The sequence below is a fragment of the Branchiostoma lanceolatum genome, chromosome 1, assembly GCF_035083965.1.
Source record: "Branchiostoma lanceolatum isolate klBraLanc5 chromosome 1, klBraLanc5.hap2, whole genome shotgun sequence".
Classification (NCBI taxonomy): Eukaryota; Metazoa; Chordata; class Leptocardii; order Amphioxiformes; family Branchiostomatidae; genus Branchiostoma; species Branchiostoma lanceolatum.
In genome coordinates this window covers 8,868,900-8,891,676 of record NC_089722.1, presented here as the reverse complement: position 1 = coordinate 8,891,676, position 22,777 = coordinate 8,868,900, and the positions used below count along the sequence as shown (strand labels likewise).

General features: G+C 39.9%; 1 protein-coding gene and 2 long non-coding RNA genes across 4 annotated transcripts in view; 1 reads left to right on the top strand and 2 right to left on the bottom strand.

Moving 5' to 3' along the window:
• Positions 1-22,777, bottom strand: part of LOC136441213 (protein eva-1 homolog C-like) — a 100,762-nt gene that overhangs the window by 3,883 nt on the left and 74,102 nt on the right. Inside the window, exons 6-7 of the mRNA XM_066437399.1 lie at positions 860-1,054; positions 273-467 (exon numbers count right to left, since the gene is read on the bottom strand). Of these exons, the coding sequence (XP_066293496.1) occupies positions 273-467; positions 860-1,054 (390 nt within the window). The remainder of the gene's footprint in view (positions 1-272; positions 468-859; positions 1,055-22,777) is intronic.
• Positions 5,324-7,194, top strand: LOC136443665 (uncharacterized). Its single transcript, XR_010757193.1, has 2 exons — positions 5,324-5,855; positions 6,424-7,194. It is a non-coding gene; the product is annotated as an uncharacterized lncRNA (long non-coding RNA).
• LOC136443578 (uncharacterized) lies at positions 6,338-10,288 on the bottom strand. Of its 2 annotated transcripts, XR_010757180.1 has the most exons (3): positions 10,026-10,288; positions 8,346-8,410; positions 6,338-7,775 (listed from the first exon to the last, which is right to left on the bottom strand). It is a non-coding gene; the product is annotated as an uncharacterized lncRNA (long non-coding RNA). The 2 variants fall into 2 exon arrangements; XR_010757177.1 differs by lacking the exon at positions 10,026-10,288 and having other exon boundaries at positions 8,346-10,019.

Below are 22,777 nucleotides of genomic sequence, written 5' to 3'. Positions count from 1 at the left end.
CAAATTTGCAGCTAATTCCACAGTTGGAGGTGACCACACCCGGTGTTATTTTCTTAACACATAATATGTTTTTTTGTCTGACTCAGTATCTTATATACAGAGCTGTATACAGTCCTACAGCAAACGTAGTACTGGAGGAACTTGTTCATGTTTTCTTACATGAACATATATACTAGCAAGTAACCATAGAATGTATAGAAGGGCCTTCTAATGGTTACATGACAGCAATCAAACAGAGAAAGGTCAATGTTAAAAACATGACCTGTACTCACCCCTGATGTAGCCATATGTTGCTAGGATGTCACTGAAGACCCTGAGTTTGGCTGGCTGCCCACCCCCAATGCCATCTGGGGCTGTGGCAGGGATGTATGGTGACAGTGTTACTGTGGCTTCCTCCATGATCCCCCCATAGGGAACCTCCACAATAACTGGGTTGTCCTTTAGAACCTCTCTCACTTGTGGCTTTTCTGTAAAAAAAAGTTACACTTCTTTAAGAACATACAGCACTTGGATGCAACTGATGTATATGTTACAAAATACTGCCAAGTATATACAGAGAAGTCTCCTTAAAGATTGTTTAAAGGGAGAAGCAGATGTGTTTTCAGCCAATATCCTGTATTCAACAGGACTTAATAGCCATCCAAGAACTTTTAAAACTTTTCAACCTTTGACAGGTTCCCATGGGTGTGGTCATCTTGAAATCAACTCAGTCGCTCACAGAAATCGGAACAACAAATCGAGATATTTCAGTCTAAAGCAGATATGTGCCACCTTTGTGCCCAATTTCAACTCACTCGATGAAAAAATGAGCTTAGTTGTTATAAAACCACTTGCATTACTGTTTGACTTCCCCTCGTACCTGATTGCTTGCCCTCTTGGTCCCCTCCTGGTACCACCACCACCCCCTCCTCACCGATGAGGTCGTACTTCTTGGTGGAGGGACTGGGTATGTAGCTGGGCTGGCCGGGAGGGAAGCCGCTGTCGCCCACAAAACTGTGGTCACCTGACAGAGGGAAGGTCAGCCAGCTTATGTCCACCAGCACCTGTCTGGGAACTGTAGGGAACACAAGAGAACATAGATGTGAGGCAGCTGTCTGTGACTAGTACTGTAACTGTGGTCACCTGATGGAGGTAAGGTCGGCCAGCACCTGTCTGGGAGCAGTGGGGAAAAGAAGAGAACATAGATGTAAGGCAACTGTCTGTTACTAGTATTGTAACTGTGGTCATCTGATGGAGGCAATAGGTCAGCCAGCATCTGTCTGGGACCTGTAAGGAACACAAGAGAACTATCTGTGACTAGTACTAATGCTGCAGTCACCTGATGGAGGAAAGGTCAGCTAGCATCTGTCTGGACTGTAGGGAAAAGAAGAGAACACAAGTATAAGGCAGCTGTCTGTGACAATAACTGTACATGTAGTCATCTGACAGAGGCAAGGTCCTAGAACATGTCGTAGTACCTGTCTGGGAACTAAGGAACAAAAGACAAAATTAAAGGCTTCTGTCTGTCTGTGACTAGTACTATAACTGTGGTCACCTGATGACAGAGAGAATATCCCCCAGCACCTGTCTGGGAACTGTAGGGTACACAAGAGAACACAGATATAAGGCAGCTGTCTGTGACTATAACTGTACATGTAGTCACCTGATAGAGACACCTGTCTGGGACCAGGAGTAAACAAGAAGAAAATGTAAGAACAACTGTCTTCTGTCAAAGATGTTGCCACTTGAGATCAAGTTTGCCAATCACCTGGCAGCTGGCATACAATCACTGTCCAAGGCACTGAAGTTCTGCCAATTCTTATCACGAAAGTCTTGTTGGATGTGTGACAGAGAAATGGTAAAAACAAGAGGTTATGACATCTGTGAACAATCAAAGGTCAGCATTATGTTTGTCTGGGCTGAACACATGTACAATGTATGTTATCCAATTAGGCTTGGCAAGGAACTAAGAACCTGATCTATACGTATCATAAACCCTTTAAGTTAGTTTGGCCCATTTTCAAAGGCTACATTCCGACCTCTTGTAAAAGAAACATCAGATAATGGGTTCAAAGAACCTCAAAATATTTCTTGCACTGCAAAAATATGGTACTGCTGAGCTGTACAGTGTGCCCAAAGCTGCCCGTTTCAGCCTTTAGACTACATACAGCAAGTTTGTTGACATTCTTCAACAAAAACGTCCAGACATTTCTTCTAACAGAAATGTTAGGTTTAGGGTGGCATGAAGCATTTCCAATTGCCTCTATCCTTCAAAACAACTAACCTAAGAAATCTGAACTACATGTAGTTAAGAGTAGGTGGTGAGGATGACAAGAGTAGTACAAATCATGTGACTGCTCTTTGGAATAGTTTGGAATGTCATCTGTCACTTCATACCTGGTCTGACACAGCTTATGTTACCAAATTTGTACTTGAACAACCTTTTATGGATCATTAAATTGCTTGTGGTATAGATACTCAGTATGCAGCATAGACACTGTGCATTTGAGACGATTAAGCATACCAGAAACCCATTTTTCTCTGCGGGCAATTAAGAATTGACAGTTAACACCACACTCCATTTCCACCTATCTAAACCCAAATCATTTGTCAAGTGAGGTTGAACTTGGCAAACAGGATCAAGTGAATTCTTATCTTCAGTAACAGCTGATAATATAAAGCCCCACCTCTTAATAATCACAGCAAACACAGCCTACACAGACCAGCTATTATCCAACAAGACCTGCTGTTTGTTTTAAAATGGATTAATTAGATGATTAAGTACCTAGCATTGGTAAATCACCGGGTGTTGAACTCAATGTAAATAAAAAAGGTAAAGCGGTCGAACCTCAGACTGAGGACGAAGCATGACGCTTTTTCGTTAGTGTACACTGTACACATGGCAAGAAACAGGTTTCATGGTCTACCAGTACAATACCCCGGTACTTTGTTAATAAGTTCAGTTGCAAGGCTAAGACAGCACTGAAAATGTGCGTGATCCTTACATTCTGCATCAGAATCCTTTTCAAGGGTTCTTGATATGGATATTTTCAAAAGTCTATTTTGCTTTTTCGTTTAGCCAAAGCTTAGCCACCACACTGTGAACTCTTACAAATTATCAAACTGTATTCAATGGTAAAACTTTATAACACCACCCTCATCCTATCTCTTTGTACAGTATTTTGTTACCAAGTTCAGTTACAGGAAATGAAGTACATTCAAGTAACTTACAAGTTATTAGATGACTCCTCTCCATGCAAAACCTCTGAAACAGCCCACCTGATCCATCAGACAGTACTTTCCTAACAAGTTCACATGGGAACAATTAAGTACACCTACAGTTTCTGAACACAGCCAGCATCACAGCCCAATTAGGACGCCCTGTTCTAATCCACCCCCTCGTTAGACAGTGTAGCTTCTCTAAGTAACGAATCTGACAACAGACAGCACATCTGATCCGTTAGTATAACTGTTAGTGCATGCTTTGTTAACAAGTTCAGTAATGAGATAACTAAGTACCTAGGAGCAGGTGAATCGGCTCTCCGCTATGTTCTCCCTTAGTGAAGTGCGCTGGCACAGAGGGGTCTTTGTATTAACTCCCTCCAATTATGATGGAGCACATGTCAAGGTTAGCTTGTGGGAGGGGAGAGGGGGTTAAGGTGCTTGTCAAAGGTGGGTTGAATATTTTACATACCATTATTTTCCTGGATCTACAAGACAGTCCTATCTTTTAACGGTTACCTGATAAATTCTATGGTTGGACTGTTGGTCAGATTTTGATGAACAGATGTATACAGTTGTTATCTGATCATACTAATTAAAATTTCATAAGTTTTAAATGGAGATAATCGATCCCCATTGATAGTTCCGAAAAAGTGAACCGACAGGTGTGTTGCCAACCTAGACATTATGTTAGTATGTTACAGTATCACAATCCTTGAAAAGTACTGTTGACCCAGGGAGGTTACAGTGATTGGTGTGTTCTCCATCAGCTCTTATAAGTTCTATTCCTATAACATCATCAAACCCCAAACAGACCCTAAATACTGCCAGTGTTATGGCAACAGAGAGGCGGGAAGCTCCTGTCATACCCCAGCCACGATCAATGCTACAGTCTGCTGTGGTACTGTTTACCACTAAACCTGCCCTTAACAATGCCAGCGGAAATGCTGCACAAAGAAAGATCTTTACATACAAAACAAAATCATTCTGCTTGTCTGTGTATGAAGGGCAAGCTGGGCACAAAATTGCCCAAAGAGAAAAGTGCATAGAAGAAGACTGTAAAAAGCCTTTCTTTTGCCAACAGTAGTGCAATGGAATTTGAAACATCCTTGAAGAAATAAATATACAAAAGTACCTCATCAGTTCCATATTATTTTGGGGGCCCCTGCAGGAAAGAAACTGGATTTAAATCAAGAATTGTCTGGAAAGTAACATGCTCACAACAATTTAAAGGTGTGACCAACTGTTAAAATAACTTGAAAGGGTTTTCTGGCAAAGAAAACAAAGACATGGCAAAGGGAAACACCACAACCACTAAACCACCTGTACAGTGTTCAGATGAAAGTTGAGACCTGTTGTACAAACTTGCTACATGCTTACATTAGTTCTACCACCATGAAACCAAATAATAAAAAGAAGAAAGAATACTGTACTGACTTAAAAATGTAGAATCAGATACTACATGTACCTATTTCCATACCTGCATGTTCACTATATCACCCTTACTGATCTGATTGGCATTTAGACAATAGTAAAGTGTTAGTTATAAAGTAGCAAACGGATGTGTACATAATATTACAGCACTTAAATGGTATGTTTGTAAAAGACCAAAGATCCTGACAAAGAATTTCAGTCATACCTGCATTACCAGTACACCTGCAGTCACTACACATAAGTTATACTGTAATTCTTGTTTCTTTCACTGTAACTTTATGTTCACTGTTTTCACGGTCACCTCTGTACCGTGAACTTATCATCACCGTGAAAAACATGTTGTAATTATCTATGATTTCTTCATTCTGTTGATCAATTGGCGACACAGTGAAGTTAAAGTTCAGTGAAAATGTCCATTTTCCTTACACCATGAAATTTTGCTACCGTGAAGATAAAGTGAATTACAGTATAGTTCTGCTAAGTGATCATGTGGGCTATAGTATTGAGTAGACATTGTTTAGGCCGTGCACTCCTGCCTGTTATCAGGTAATGCCAGGTGACAGGTGAGTTACAGATAAGGGATCTGTTCCTTCAATATTGCACTGTTTAATTAGAAGTACCTGACCTACTGCCACACTTCATTATACATCACTTAGCTGTTACTTCTACTCTTAAGGTAACATTTTAAACTTAAAGGAGAATTCCACTCAGTAAGCGGGTATTTTTTTCTGATAAATTATGCTTTTCTAAAAACAAATACGCCCGAGTTTTGACTGAATTACCTCTTAGGACTTTTCGACAGTAATCCTTTTCAAATCCATGTAATCCCCCAAAGACCCGCTCTTTCTACTCTGCTGTATACGCATGCGCACTAGTCCAAACACGGAACAGACGACAAAACTGTCATGGCCGCCACAGACTCGGATGAGTTGGGCCCTAATGACATCAGGCCATTTGCCTTTAAGCCTGAACATGATTCAGGACAATTAGAGAATGGCGATTGGAAAGAAGACCCTGCCGGAGCCTCCGCTGGAGCTGGGACCGCCACAAAAGCAGAAGCGGCATAGGACGCCGGCCGCGGTGACCAGACGGAGGGTTCGCGGCTAGATCCTGGGGAGCTACACGAGGAATTCCATCCCCTCTGTCTCATGAGGTCTGCACTCAGACTGCACTTATACGGTGACATAACCTTGGAATACAAGAGTGCCATTGAGCAATAGGTAAATGTTGTTACTTTGTTTCTGTCCGTTTTATTTTGCATATCTACAACATCGACCTGTGTGTCAGGACTCATGATAAGCTCACGAAAACGTGAGGCGGACTTTGCGACGTTCTTACCTGGGGTGCTGGCTGCATAGTAGTCGTACCACTGTATAACCCGATATATTACGTACCGAGAAGTTTTAAATAAGCTTTCTTGATGCATCTTGTGTGAAGAAATGGACAGTAATTTTGTAATTACTTGCATTACTAATGGTGAAAAGTCGGAAAATGTTACACAGTGTGGGAGGGGGGCTGTCAGTGCAATACCAAGATCTGAAAATTATCAGACTAAACAAAAATGGCCAGATATTGTCTACATATTCACATAGATGTGTAGTAAGGATAAGGAAAATATTGTGCACATATTCAAATAGATGTGTAGTAAGGATAAGGGAAATATTATTTGGATAAATAAATCATAAAAAAGACAACATTCTCGTCCTTCTGCAGAGTACTTGTATTAATCTTGATACAAGAAAAAAACATGTAACATTACAATTTACATGCATTTTTTGTTTCTCCCAGGATCTTACGATACTGACAATTCACATGCTGGGTTCACAAACGACGCCTAGGAAGAACAGTGTGCCGGGTGGTTCTATTCTGTGTGGTCAGCAGGATAAGGCAGGCCTATCCATCTGAAGATGGGACATACATAGGTTTTCTTGAGGCAGATAAGTAGGTCACTAGGTGAGCAGAAGAGCATGTAGGTTTAGATATCATGGCCAAAATTGTATTTACAGAATTAGGACATTTTGCTGCTAAGATGTTTCGCCATCACCTGTCCAGTTGGTCTATAAATCAGTTTGTATTCTTCTAACTCAATACTGGAAGTATTAGAATTAGGGTGAGGGTTTAGCTGGTAAGTCAAAGAACAAACTTGATACTAGTAACAGTCTTACATGTACACAGGGGTTTCCAAACTTCTAACACTGCATAACAGGTGTGTTTCAACCAAATATAAAAAACTGTCTAGTACCTGTATGTATTCATTTTTATATATTCATGGTTTATAGTTGAATTTATATGGCAGGCCGAATGGAAACCTTAGCTATTGTCCAAGTATCATTATTTCTACATTCCTTTGAACTAGTTGTACAGCAAGAAAGACATATACATGTATATTACAAGGATATACAATTATATTTCTGAATAATTTTTAAAAATGGCTTGTGTTTACATTTGAGAGAGTATTGTTGGACACACATAAACTTGTGGTGGTTGTAAAATGGAATATTTACTTCTGAGATATGTAGGCAGGACATTTATTAATAAAATGCTCCAATGGATATACAATTGGCAACTTGTCCACATCAATCTAATAAACATAACCTGTGACATATGACATCAGTATATTACTAAGTATCTACCAGGACCTATATTATGTAAACTACTGTTGACATGTTCATGTTACATGTTCAAGCATCAATATGTATAGTCTAGTATTTGCACATTTTATGTGTCTATAGCAGAGACAGCACCAGAATTTTCAAAACATTTCAAAACATAAACTACATATACATGTAGTTTAGTCATGTAAGGCATGTATGCTGAAAAAAATCAGTACAAAAATGAGGAAAAAAATTAAATTGACTACAGAATGATTGAGCATATAAAGGGGCTGGCTTATGGTCTTCAAAACTTGTTTGGTACTGCGCAATAGCTGCCTGTTTGTCTGGCCTGGGAATGTGGGCAATGTTAGGGGGGTAAGTCTGGCTTTGGGAGCACCTGGTCCCCCCAGTACTCATTGGACTCCCGGTGCCTGTGCACGACAGCCTCCAACAGCATTCTTCTGAAAGTGTAGTCCTTCTCGTAGATGTTCTTCACCACATCATCCCTTTGCCTTTTGCTGTAGCCCAGAAGCCACTTTAGATCACCTGCAGAGAGAATGTATTCTGAAGTCAACTACATCTTTGTGATTCGTAGAGTTAATTCATTGATACAGAGGTGCCAAAATAATGCTAAGCCGGCAATTTTTCTTCACATTAAAAAGAATAATCATGAAGATGTACGATTGTACACTACTTGTATTATACAGCTTGACATTTTGTCCAAAAACAAAGAAGATTATTATATTACTTGTTTAGTTAGCCATAGAATTTCAAAGTCACTCTAAGAAAAGGTTTATAATTCATTGTTTACTATTCTATGCTATGCATACAAAAAAATTTCTGTACACTTACATCTTTAGGTTACTGGTTAGGTGCACCGGTACCAGTGCAGTAATTATCCAAACAATGAATGTCAGGCCCTGCTAGTATCATACACTTTTTTCCCCTCTTTTTTACCATAAGAAGTAATCTTACCAACGACACACAATATGACAGCCGAGCCCTAGATAAAATTCAATGTTGTCATTGCAAGAAGTAAGTGTCCATAGATGAGAACAAGCTAGAGATGTTACATCATTTTCTACATTATATAAATTATACTAAAAAAAACACTACCTTTTGTCTTGGGCGTTTCCCTGGGCTTTTCCTTGGATTTTCTTTCCTTGGCGTCCTTACCATTTCTATCAAAAAAACAAAATGACAGTAATGTATTTACTGAAAATATACGCATCAATCATGAAATCATTAAGACAGACATTCTGCGTCATATAGATATAGATAGATACATAGTTTATGTAATCAGAGTACAAATGGAAGTCATATGTTGACCTGAAATAAGCCAGATCAAATGAATCATGGCGGTGTCTGTTAGTGTGGCCAACCTCAGACACAATTTCTCACAAACTCTATAACTATAAGCTTGAAAGCTTATAGAGTTTGCGAGAAATTGTGTCAAGCTATATGATTGTTAAAACAATCATAAAGCTTGACTATCATATATCCTGGAATGTACACAAAAATTTTGAAATCTAATACAGAGATTCGGGTACTTGAGAAGTTAAGTAAGGAGTTGAATTTAGACCAGACCAAATGTCAATAACAAAAAAAATGGAGTCCATGACAAATCAGCACGTCTGCTTGCATAGCCCATTTCTGGCCCTAATTTCTCGCTAACGGTTGATGTGCCTAGCTAACGGAAGCAGTCGAGTGACTATCATATATCCAGGAATGTACAGAAAAAGTTTGAAGTCGCTAAGGTCTTGGAATCCAGAGATCTTGGCACTTTAGTGTGGAGTTGAATGTAGGTCACCATTATGTAAACATCTAGGCAAAATGGCGTCGATTAGAAATGAGCCATCTTCTGGCCCGAATTTCTCGCCATCGGTTGACTCTATAAGCTAACGAAAGCAGTCGAATGACTATCATATATTCAGGAATGTACGCAAAAAGTTTGAAGTCGCTCACATCTTGGAATACAGATATTTTGACACTTTAGAGTGGAGTTGAATGTAGGTCACCATTATGGCAGGCGAAATGGCGTCGATGATAACTGAACCATCTTCTTGCCCGAATTTCTCGCTACCGGTTGTGCCGATAAGCTAACCAAAAATAGCCGAGTGACTATCACATATTCAGGAATGTACACACAAAGTCTGAAGTCGCTGGTGTTTGGGAGGACAGAGATCTGGGCACTATAGTGAGGAGCTTTTTGTAGGTCCCATACCCAGGCAAAATGGCGGCGATGATAACTGAGCCATCTTCTGGCCCGAATTTCTCGCTAACGGTTAATCTCATAGGCTAACGAAAATAGCCGAGTGACTATCATATATTCAGGAATGTACAAACAAATTCTGAAGTCGCTGGTGTTATGGAGGACAGAGATTTTGGCACTATAGTGAGGAGCCTTTTGTAGGTCCCATACCCAGGTAAAATGGCGTCCATGATAACTGAGCCATCTTCTGGCCCGAATTTCTAGCTAACAGTTCATTTAATACGCTAACAAAAACAGCCGAGTGACTATCATATATTCAGGAATGTACACAACAAGTTTGAAGTGCATCGGCTCTTGGAATACAGAGTTTTTGGCATTCTTAAAAATACCTTTTTGCTATCTAAAATGGCTACTTGTATGCGTGTAGAAAATACTACAGAAGGACAACAACAACAACAACAACAACAACATAAAATCGAAAAGCGCTGGCCAGGCAGTTCTGATAACGATTGTGCACACACATTTGGTCTACTCAAAAATGTATTCCTGAACTTCATAGCATCGTCATCTATACCAGTACCAACCTGTTTTCTCATCGGGGTCCATGCTAGCATGCCCTCCCTCCATGTTGGCAAGCCCTCCCCTCGGTACCGCACCGCGCATTGAATTCTGGGATTGTTGGATGGATCCTTCGGGGGTTTCATGCCTTGATCACTATCATGTAGCGCCTTGCGTTCAGGCTCCCACTCATGGTAAATTTTACAAGACAAACTAGATCCAAGGATAACAATTCATTCTCAGAGGAATGACAATTCCCGCTTACAGAGTGGAATACTCCTTTAAGTATAATATAAGTTTCCCATAAATGTTACTACTAAAGATTGTATTTTGTTATTCATATCAAGCTATGTTGTTTAAATTCTCCATAAAATATAAAACTGCCCTATTTTTATAAACTTATATTAGCTTCAAACAGTTCTACAGCTTCCTCCATGCATAAGGCCTGTACACTTCACTACACACCAGTAAATCAAAGTGCTAAATATCTGTTCATCATCTCCCTACTGACATATACTGTAGCTAATACATTACAAAGTTAGATACATGGGCCCAAGAATTAGATCTCCCCCTAAAGAAGACAAGGACTAAACATCACACAAATCACAAGAAACCTTGATCAAATTCCATGGTACCATACTCAGTGCTGGGACTTGTCAGTTGTGAACATAGTTTGAAATTACACACACAAAACTACTACTTAACAACATTCTGGATCAATACAGGTAACGTTAGACACCATAATTTCCATATCATACAAACTTTACTACTGAGGGCAACCTTCAGGCTGACTTGGGACATGAAATTACATTACAACACCCTGAACTTTAACATTAACTTAGTAACCCATGGATGCTTTCTCTAATTATCTGTGCCATAAGGACAGACTACAGAATGCCAGTCTTGGCTCCACTCTCAGGAGACGACTGTGTGATGAATGTTGTTGCCTCCACCCTACACAGTGCCTGGAGCAGGTGGCCAGGTGTTGGGAGCTGATAGCTCACCCAGACTGTGATGCCTCATACTTCTCTGTCACACCCCTGTGCCCGTCTGTGGCACACGACTCAGCAAACTCAGAATTCAGTCATTAAACAGAAAAGGTGACAAAGTTTGAAGTGAAACTCGTATGACATATGTCACTATTCAGATACCTTTGGGTAGAGATGCGTTTCTGTGAAACTTTGTGATATTACAGAGCTCTGTGCTACAAAAATCATAAACGTTTCTTTATATCGTAACTTTGCAGTCATCTCTTTTATAGTAGACATAAAGCAACCCAACTCAAAACAAAGACAAGCAGTATTTTAAAAGTATCAGGATTCGGTGACTTCAGTACATGTACTTCAAATGACACATATCATTCACTGGCTTACAAACACTGTTCAGTCTGGGTACTAAAAGAGGATACTAAAATACACCAGGGCCATCCTATTTAGAATCTTCAGAGAGACAGCGAGGAATATATATTTCTTGCTCCCCTCCCTCATCTATCCCAATTAAGGTCTCATTTCTGTATTACTCCGAGTGGGTACCCTAAAAGAATCCGTGGCCCAAAAATTGAACGGCTGCATGAACGTGTGTCTATATCTGTGGGAAATTCCCTTTTAGCTAGCCCAGGTGATATTAAGCGTCAAACTGATGACAGTTTGTTTGTAACTGAAGAAATTAGCAGGCAAAGTTCGGCAGCCGCGCGCGATGTCGGAAGTACACAGCCCGGGCAGTGTGTGTGAATTGGTCCGGCGCTTACAGCTGGAAAGTGGCTTTTTGGGGGTGTAGCCATTAGTGCAGATTGTAATTGCTATCAAAAGAGATTGTGTGTAGTGAAAATGTTGTCAATTTTTTTACTTAATCTAGGGTAACTGTTCTCAACATGGAATGAAAAACATTGGCACATTTTCTATATCTTCATTACGAACGCGCCCATGTAAAACACGTATTATAACATGTAATCCTATGGGGCGAAAAAACTCATGAATCAGACCTTAACGGTTAACCCTCCTAATGTCAAAGCTGTCGGTCACCATACACCATCTTCCCTTGTATGAGGTGCCCTTGACCTATTCCTTTTTAAATCTTATCCTTAGGTTCTAACATGGAATATCCCTAATCCTGGTGTACAATTACATTCAGGATAATAAGGGTAATAATACAAGGTAGTAATTTGCTTCCCAAAAAATGATTCCCTACTTTCAACAGATTAATTGTATCAAAGATGATGTTTCTCAAAGCTGGAAATGTGAGACACAACAACATCCCAAATCCTAGGTAGGTTAGTCTCCACAACAGTTCTCCTGATAAGATAGTCCATCCCCATGTGACCATGTTCAGCAGCTTTCTGTTCCGTTATTACATTCCTCCTTGTGTTTATCAGTTTTTCTCTCAGAGGTTACAGCCAATAACTTTACTTTTAGCGAGGAATTTTTTAAAACATTTTGCTCCCAACCATTGATCTACAATGGTGTGACAAGTGAAGTAGTAGATTTAATAGTTGACCACACAAATTAAGGAAATTATATCAAATATCATACAATTGGTAACAGCTAGAGAAAACTGAACAGAGGAAAAGCTAGTCAGGTACCAAATGTATGAGGCAAGCTTATTGTATAACAATGTTGTCAAGGACCAGTGGAACATTAGAAGTACAGTACATACATTGTGAAACCTTCTTTAATACACTTGTAACGGGGGGCGCCCGAACATCGACGCGCCCTAACATCGCACGGATTTTTTACTGATCTTATTTTGCATAAGTACGCCATGTTTGTGTCCAATAACTAAGCTGATAAGGAAGGTAAATAACCCAAGTTCATGCACATGATTGTCATTTACATTCAAAACATATGTGTACATATTCATTTCTTGTTTTGTCGAAAAGTAGTATTTTGACAATAATGCTGGTAGCGCTAAGTAGAGGGTCACTGCGTAGCTAGACGGCCCGGCACCTAAATATACGACCTGTGCCAAGCAGATACATAAGTCACACAGCTATCATACACATAAGAAAAATAACTTCATAAAACACTAAAAATTTGGGTCTTTAAGTGTTTGTTGAGAAGAAAACCGACCAAAGAAAAACAACGTAAACATTGCTGTCGTCTGACGACGTTGTTTTCCCGCCATTTTTTGGGGTCGCGATGGTGGCGAAACGATTCAACGCACAGTTTTGTTACGCTCTAACATGTGATTGGTACCGTCTATGAAAAGGAAACTGAATACAGAGATGGCGAAGATATTTCCCAATAAGTAGACGGAGTATTGTTGATGTCAGCGGTGTCGTTTATTCGTAATGATTTCGTAAGTCGGGCCGTATTCAATACGTACGTCGGGCCGCGTAGTAGCCTATTTCCCGTGGAAACATGAACTGGGATGCGCTAGATATAGCCCTTCTCACATGACGTGAGAAGTGCACACAGTCAAAATTTTCCGGTCAAAAGAAAGCTAGAATATAGCAGACTTCAAGCCTAATTTACATTTCCCTGACTTCATCACTAACTTCCGAAGAGAGCAAAATTACCAAAGCGTAGGAAGTTAGGCACACTATCTGTCGTAGCACTAAATCAGAAGGTACATTCGTGAAAATGTCTCACAGCGTCTTCCGCATGTAACGCGGAGCATGAAGGGCCCATGAACAGTATGAATACATTTTTTGTCCAAGTATGGTCTTTAGATGAATGTGTTCAAAATTCATTCATTAAAACATGACCATTCTCTGGCAACCAGCAATGGAGCGCCGTGAGTTCCAGCGTGTAAAAAAACGTCCGATATTTGGGCACCCCCCGTTACATGCAAAAATTGAGAAATGAAATAAATCATGTACATACAAACTCTTAGACTAGCATATGTCCTACAGACCTACACTATCCAAAATTCCAGAAAAACAAGGGATAATTTGTTGTTTAAAACAAACCTATTTTCCCTGCTCAGAGTCAGCAATGGCCAGAAAAGTATGCCATCATCTCCATAGCTGTGAAACTGCAGACAGACTGGTCCTATATATGGGTGTCTCCTGCTGAGGGAACTGATCTATCATGAAACCCCTTGGCAGATATGACAGGCCAGGCATATTTAGCTGTGCACTTTCCCCTGGGGTCAGCCAGTACTGAGCCTAAAACATCACAGCCACCAGGCAGAACCCAAACACCAGCTTCTGTTTCACATTAACCTGTTTCCTGGCACATTTCTGACTGCAATCTGGCAGGAATGTGTTCTAGATGTGGGGTCTAGAAGTGTAGTCTATCATCAGCTAGCCCTACAGGCATGGTGACACCCGCTACATTAGTAAAATCACTCTTGCCACATTTATGATATAATTCACGTCAACAATCGTTTACACAATGTTTAGTGACGTTGTTATTCAAATTATAGAATATGAGAGTGGTTGTCATTGCCCCCCAAAAATTGTTGGTGTGTGGGGGGGGGGGGGGGAAGGGGCTACCATATCTCTTTCCTCCAAACATATTTACCAATGCAAATCAGAAATCAGAAGTTGGCTGGGAGAAATCTGTGGGAATCTTTATCTGTATTCCATCACCAGCAAACCACTATATGGCATGAGACACCAGTTCTGCACTGAGGGTTGATATGTACAAGCTGCATAATTATGGAAGTCAGTGGTTTGGGGCAATGCCACAATGGGAATATTACAGAGGTGTGGATACAGTCAAACCTGTATTAGCGGTCACCTTTGCATAGCGGCCACCTGCCCATAGTGGTCACTTTTTGTCGGTCCCTTGGATTTTTCCCATTGACATAAGCATTAAGAATTAGGCTATAGCGGTCACCTGTCCAACGCGGTCGCGGCCAGACGATTTTCGGTCCCGCGGGTACAGTAACACTGCCAATAACGGTCACGGCGCGCCGGTTGAAGCCGCATCGCCACCGCACGCCGGGTTAAAAATCTTCATTTTTACACGCAGTTATCAAATTTATGTGGACTCAACTGGATAGGATCATAATAAAGAAAACCAGAATGTTTTATCTTTGTTAGAAAATCCATAGTTTGACGCGAAGTCAAGTATAATTTTCTTCACATGGCTTGCGGTTGTACATCGTGGTAAAATTGACAATTTCTGTGCATTTCGATTGGACAAATATAACGGCAGCTTTTTGGAAAATACAACCCACACATGTACCTGATGCGGTAAGTTCGCGAAATGTTTGAATGCCGGCCCAATTTCCGTTTTCACCGGGAATTCATTCAAATTGTGCTCAAAATGTGTTTCGCGCAATTTTCAAAAATTGCGCTGATACAAACTGGATAGGTAGCAGCATAAAGGTCGACGGAAGACACCACTGTTACGGAGGAATATATACTAAATTTATTTTGCTGCAAAGTATCACTGAGGATAATTACTAAATCAAAAGCTTCAAAATGAATGTGGATAATATTACTATGATTGAAAATTTGGGCTGTTGCAATTTTCTGAAAAGACAAAAAGCCCTCAAAAGAGCGACCTTCTTCTGAGTACCCTATTAGCATAATGGTAGATGCTGATCAACACAAGCCACGTGGGAACCGAACCAACACAACAAGAGACTAAGGAAAATTGTCGCCACGATTTTATGTTTGAAAACGGTCGAAAACGAACAGTAAGTGACAACTGAGCAACATGTATTTTGTTCTTAACTAACTAGGAGTAAAAGAACAACAATCGAACTTCTAAAATGTGCCTTACCTGTTTACATGTGTACTGTACGGTGAATAAATGTATCTCAGTGGGTACTGAAAACATGTGTCACTCGTGGTCAATTAATAGACATTTTCTCCATAACGGCCACCTGTCCTTAGCGGCCAGTTTTGGCCAGTCCCTTGAGTGACCGCTATAGACAGGTTTGACTGTATATGGGACCATTATCCCAGGCTAAATGTTATACACATATCTTGAGGCTCTGAAATAATGTTTATATAGGTGCTTTTCTACTTGAGGGTGCTAAATTGTTACATGTTCTTTGCTCAAATGTTTGAATTGCTGCGTGCAAAACTGATATGTTGATCTTAATCAATACTATTTTTTTAAGGAAACAGATGAAACTTACTTCCTTTACAGATGAAAGAAAACCTTAAAAGAAAATTTCACTGTCCTCTCTAGACCTATTCACAAGCATCCAGATAAAATACATGTACTTACATGTAATTCTGAAATACAGTACTATACTATCTGTGTTTTTTTTACTTAAAAGCAGTGAAACCAATCCATTAAGCAAAACCTAAAATTTATGTGGCCTTAATCTCCCTTCCTGGAAGGAATTTTGACTCAGAGACAACTTTGACTTTTTACGACAGCTAATCTGATATTGCAGTGGAAAGTTACAATCCCATTTCATGCTGGAAGCTCCATTTTCTCTCCCAAATAGCTATCTCACAGCACTTGGCATTACAACCTGCATGTGACACCTCTACAGTAAGAGCCCAGAAAATCCCATTAAAGTTATCTGATGCAGTATTGTACAGCAGGCAAGAATCAGACATGGAATAATATTACATATCAGAGTGTTAAAAGTAACTTTATCTTGGCCTAAAGCTCGAAAGGTTACCTTCACAGCTTCTATTAGGCCAACGAAATACAGAAACATGTGTTTGGTCATTCTTTTAGCTGGAAAATTTCAGCTACCTTTTGCATATGTGTGATACATTTACACATATTCTTTTCTTATTGCCTTGCCTTAGGTTTTAACTGTAATACCATACCTGTTGTTGCTTTTAATCTACTAATATCAGTAATGTTATAGATTTGTGAGGAAAAAGAACACTCAATTGGCCTGTAACTCTTTAAAGACAACTTACGTATACATGTAGCTCTCATGCTAGCTACTCTCTCACCCCACCTAATGATACCTCCCAAATGGTAACTCCATATCAGATCTATCAGTCCATTAAATTCACACTGACTCCTTGGGCACACATTTAAATGGCTCTGAAGTGTGATGTGGTCAGAGGTTTAGGTTTGCCTGAGGGTCACATTATTAACTCTACCACAGACTGCTGCTAATAGCACTCAGCTATCCCAACCTGCAACAACCCAGGAAGCTTTGAACATGTTTCACACCACTATTGATGTGCATGTATAGACTTCTTGATTGCAAATTCTTATCTAGTTGTAATCCAAGTGTACAGTGATTTTCTGATGAAATACCCAACTAGTACTGGTCAGGCTGTTATTTTCTTCTCAGTGGGTTTTATGTGTCCCATTTTTTACAAGACAGATGGCTGGATGTTGGTCTGGACACAAATCAGATTGATATACTTGTGCATCACGTTATACTGTTCAACATTACAGGAATGTTGCAGGCAACATTACAGGAATGTTGCAGGAACCTCTATTCCACACAGGTGTCATAACTGTTGCTACATCTTGAGTCCAACATGGCTGCTGCATATCTTCTTACAGAAACTATTACTCTATGAATCAACAACAAGAGAGGCTACTCAATCAATGTATCATGTGTATGAACACAGAAAAGATTGGCCTTGAGGAATCCCCAAATCTCCATGAAAAGTAGCTTCACTTTCGCCTGCCGGACTTGAATCTGATGATCTTTGATGAAACCAATTACCGGTAAAGCCCCAATTCTATGGCGGAGTATCCAATGGTACCACAGAGGTCAGGGTGAATCTCAGACAGACAGGCACCAGGGGGAAATTGGGACTCCTCTTCTGTAACATGGGTGCTTCTGTATCATACCATCTTAATTGGAAAGCAATGTAGGGGGAAATGTAGAGGAAATGAGAGGTATTTCTCTTGTCCAGCAGTAATGCAGCACCTGACAAAGCTGGGATATCAAACCATTTCCTACCACTTCGGGGAGGATGTTTAAATCCCAAGCTTTTACATGCTGACGTGAGTATCTGCCATCAACATGCATTAACAGGGTAAATAGACACTCTGGACTGTACCTTTAGGATTCAGGGATGATGCTTGCATTCCACATTTACAGCTTCGGTCCAAACACTGAATTTCAAAGATCAAACTAAACTCATACCACGGCACTGTGATGATATTATCACATCTACAAGATACTAGAAGTCACCCTGTCACTTGTACACATTTTTTTGAACTCGTCCATCGATCAAATGTTGCTGTTGAATGCTTAAAGGCAAATTTGGTAGCAGAAAAAAAATTAATACTCAAATCTTATCACAAGTAATTGATTAATTGTAAAGTCTAGAAAATACTTCTACTGGAGTATCATGCTGCATCAGTTCGATGCATGGGTTCAATTAAAGGGGAAGTAATCTGTCTTGCTTTTCCTCTATCAGTCGCAGAATGCCAGTAATTCCAAACCACCATATTCATGCAGAGATAGCAGTAAAGTCCTCCACTAGACTGTGAACATTACAGTAGCATGCTTTACAAGCCCTTAAGACATGTTATGCTGCACCGAGGAAAACATCCCACAGGAAATATCCCAATCAATGCAGACTGGACCTCGGGGGAAATTGTCTTCAGACTCGCTGTCTGGACTCAGCCCAGCAGGTGAAGAAGAAGTGACGTACAGCATCACTCGTGTGATGGGCAAGAAGCAGCTTTGAATGCCGAAAAGCTTTCAAGATGCAGGATATGTTTAGGACTGTGATTAATGGGGTCTAGGTAATGTCTACTGCCCACAACTTCCCATCTCTCCATCTAGATATTCCGAAATGTACACATTCAAGTTGGTACTTTGTTTTCAATCAGCAAACCTTTCAAGTCCAACCTTGGAAAGCACGATTCACTTTGAACAGTCATAATAAGTCATTGGATATTTTCCTCCAAGTATTACAGAATTTCCTCCGAGACTACCATAGTGATTTCCTCTTATATCAAACAATACACAATATCTGGGAGTCTACAAAAGTACTTTTGGTTGGATAGAAGAACTGGTGAGTCATTCATGGTTATGAGAATAAAGTGATTAACTTATCAATTTTGCCCAACAAGCATATCGAGCATGGTAAGGACTTAATCATGTCTGAATTTATGAATGTTTATTCCTTAAGAATATATCACCTGCTGTTATAGTTCACCCATAAAAGTGTATTCATATGGTAAGAGTTTAAAGCTAACAGCCATCTGTTTCTGATTGATATTCAATACCTCAAAATCTTATTCAAACCTTCAATGACTTATGATACAGTGGGGACTTTTTCATTCAATCGGTTTAATTAAAGAAAGCTTGTAAATAGATACTGACGGCTTATGTGTGGCAAGATGAAATATAACTGTCAAAGCTGCATACTTTTGTAGTTGGTGCATTGTGCCAAAGATCATATGTACTGCATGATTAATAGAAACGGGGAAGTTTTCATTAACACACGACTTAAGTCTTTGAATTTTTGCCAAAAACAGTCTGTAAGTTGCACAGTTCATTTTAAAAAGTGGCAGGGTTATTCTTTATGTGTTTGAATGGTTACAGTCTACTTAATATAAGCTTGAGATTACTGTCTCTTATTTCTCATGTTGTCTCAAACCTTCTTATATCACGTCCAAACTCAGGAAACTCTTACACAAAGCATCCTACAAATCCTAAGAAATCCCATTTCCTGTCACAATGATAAGGTAGAAAAATGTCAAATCGTAAACATTCCGTCTGACTGAGACAGGATTATACAACCAGTGTCAACCAAATACAAAACTCGTCTGGAACTGAATCCGATACTACCCAAGACAGGCACCTTAATCTTCTCTTCCTCTATAGACAAGCTTTCATTACTTGGAGGTATTACCGTTTTGGATCCTGTTGAGGACATGTCTTAGATATGGACCTTGACAACCTTTTCTTCATTCTCTTATCATCTCAGCACAGGCACACTCTAATGACAAGGAGATGTCGGGCAAGCTATGATATTTCTTCTCTGAGCTTGACGGATACCAGGATCAGGGTTCCCTCTAACTTCTTCAAACTTCTGACTAAATATGCTTAGTCTTATCATCATTATGATCAGGACTTGCAGCTTCTGTGGACATTTTTCAATCCAAAGAATAGAAGCAGCTTAAATTGTTACTCTTCTTTGATGTTGTTTCCATTGGAAAGAAAAACTACCCTAACAGCCAACCTTCAGTACCAAGGACATATCAAGTCCAAAACTCAACCAGCCACAACTGTGGTGCCGGTACCGCAAATTGAATTTTCAGCACGGTTGAGGCAACCACCTCCCACCATTAATTGCAGTCCTACAGGTTTCCTACTTGCCCTCCCAGACTACAGGAAATGTCAAACCCTGCTAATTCTGTATGTATGTAGGACATGTAAATGTCAGAACCCCAATTAGCCAACCTGCTGTGAAAATGTCGCTGATGCATTACTAGATCTGACTGACTATAGGGGCACTTCATATTTTAGTCACAACAAACACTTTAGTTTCACACAAATTTCATTGATATTGATCTAAACATAAGGAAGATACTTCTCTACCTGAAGAAATAGGGACTATGTTATGATGTCCCTCTACCCTTGATGTGTATGATGAACTAAAACAAAATGGTCTTAAATAGTTTGTGATAGGTATAAAAGTAAAGACTTTGTACAAATGCCCTAAGTGTAAGAACCCACGCTACCTTTGCCCTAATACATTCATTAGCAAATTAAATACAACTACTTCTTTTGAGGGAAGCTGCAAAGATTTGAAACTGGCCCCAAAGGCACGAAGACCATTAGTGCTTCCACATCGACCCAGAAATGTGCCCTTACAATGATATCCAGGGCCTGACATTTGAACCATGTAAATATAATGGTGCACATTATCTGGTCAACCACAAAATCATTCTCAGAAGGCCTCGGGGTTAAGACTATTCTGACCTAAGGTATAACTGGCTGTCATATTCAGTGCACATTATGCCACATCGTATGTGGTCCTGCATTTTCCACGGTAACGTAGAAACTCACAACAAGTTGGAAAACTTTGTTCAAAAGAAGTTAGAATATCGTGACAACACCCCAGTTCCATCTAGTAAGTAGGTCTACAACTTATAGGCTGTGACAATTGAAAGTAATTTTCTTGTGCTTATTTCTAACAGCAGGTATTAGTTGCATGGCCACAGAAATGATTACTTTGCACCAGTGGGGTACTTCTAATTCGTGGACAGCTTCTGGAGGATCAGTGTTGGGAGTAGTGCAGGGAAGTTATAGGCTAAGTAGGTAGAGGAGCTAATAGGGTTACTTCTCACCCGCAGACTGCACCGCAAGTCTCACAGCAGTAATCCAGGAGCTGATTGGAACAGGAAATAGCTTGTTGGGGCTGTTCCAGGAAACATGCAATGCAAGACGACAACTTTACACTTATCTAAATGTTGCTTCTTTACATGCTGTTATCTTTCAAATGACTCGGATTTGACCTACATAATATATATGAATCCCAAGCCTACAGAGCTAGTATCAGTAATTTCAGCTGAATGCGAGTAAATAGGAAAAAAATGTAATAGTTCAATGATCTTGAATAGGGATCTTACATCATCATCATGACCTGTGTGGCGTACAAGAACTTTGCAGGTCGCTGCAAAAATGGGAGAAGAAGGGGTTTCAGTTCTGTTTGCTGTTTGATCCTACTTTGAATCTGTTCCTTTGAATTATTTGGATCATCATGACCTTAGAAAAATTTCTGAGGATTAAGACCTTGCCTAAAATCAATAATTCATAATTTCGGTGTTAAATCTAATTCATTGGCTAAAGGTTTCTGGGTCATTCGTCCATAATTCAACCATCAAAAAGACTTAACAATGGTCACAGCTAATACAATTCATTGCCTGTAGGATTCCACTGTGATTGTATTACAGTAGATTTGACTTTACGCTTTTCATCAGAAGTTGCTCTACAAGTGCTGAAGGCAAGATTGCATTAAATACAGTCTATGGAGTAATACGAGGGATATAAAAGTCAAGATTAATGAATATATCAGAAAGAGGACCACAGTGTCATGGGAAGTAATAGAATTCGAGGCTGTGTCTGCGTCATTACTTTTCACGATCTAGCGTTGACCCAGCCACTGTGAAATACCATTGAGGCCTGCTGGGGATTATCTGACATCGGAGGAAGTATTTTATGGGGAAATTAGTATTCATGGCAGCAGGCGATCATGTTACGCTTGCCATTGATTTTTGTGTCACTCATGCTGAACGCCCTCTGCATACCTACAAACACATGCCTACGCATACCTCTAGCTTATGAGATACTCTTGTCCATGCTGTGCATGAACTGTTCAACACTGGTTCTGAATACAATATTGAAGAAACCACCATAATTATCCAACCTTCAGTATGTTTCTATGCTCATTTGTTGTAAATTGGGCACAGGAAATGAATTGTTGGTGTTGAAATGTTTTACAAAGGAAGATTTGTATGATAGATGATGCATTTCCCAGCAGATTTCTCAAACATAACATACAAGCAATCTGTAGGTGGTTGCCTTGAATCTAAACACAATTTCTAAACAAAATTGTGCAAAATGGTTCCCTTGAATCTAAACAAAATCTACTATACAAGTGACCACCTCTTCACCTGGCCAATGTGACCACTTTCTGGTGGTTGGGCCCTTAGATCATTTTCCCCATTGACACTAGCATTAAGAATCCTGTCTTAAGTGACCACCTGTCGACTTATGTTTACATAGACCAGATTTTATCAGTCCCGAGTGATCTTCTTGGGCAATTTTGACTCTAGGTTTTTTCCTCCCACATTTGCTCACGTTTACAAAATAATTCCATGAAGGCCACAGATTGTAAATATGATTTGCCTGTTGGTACATGTATGCAGGGGGTTTTACTTAGAGTACATTTTGCACTTGTCAATCGCATATCTCCGTGTTG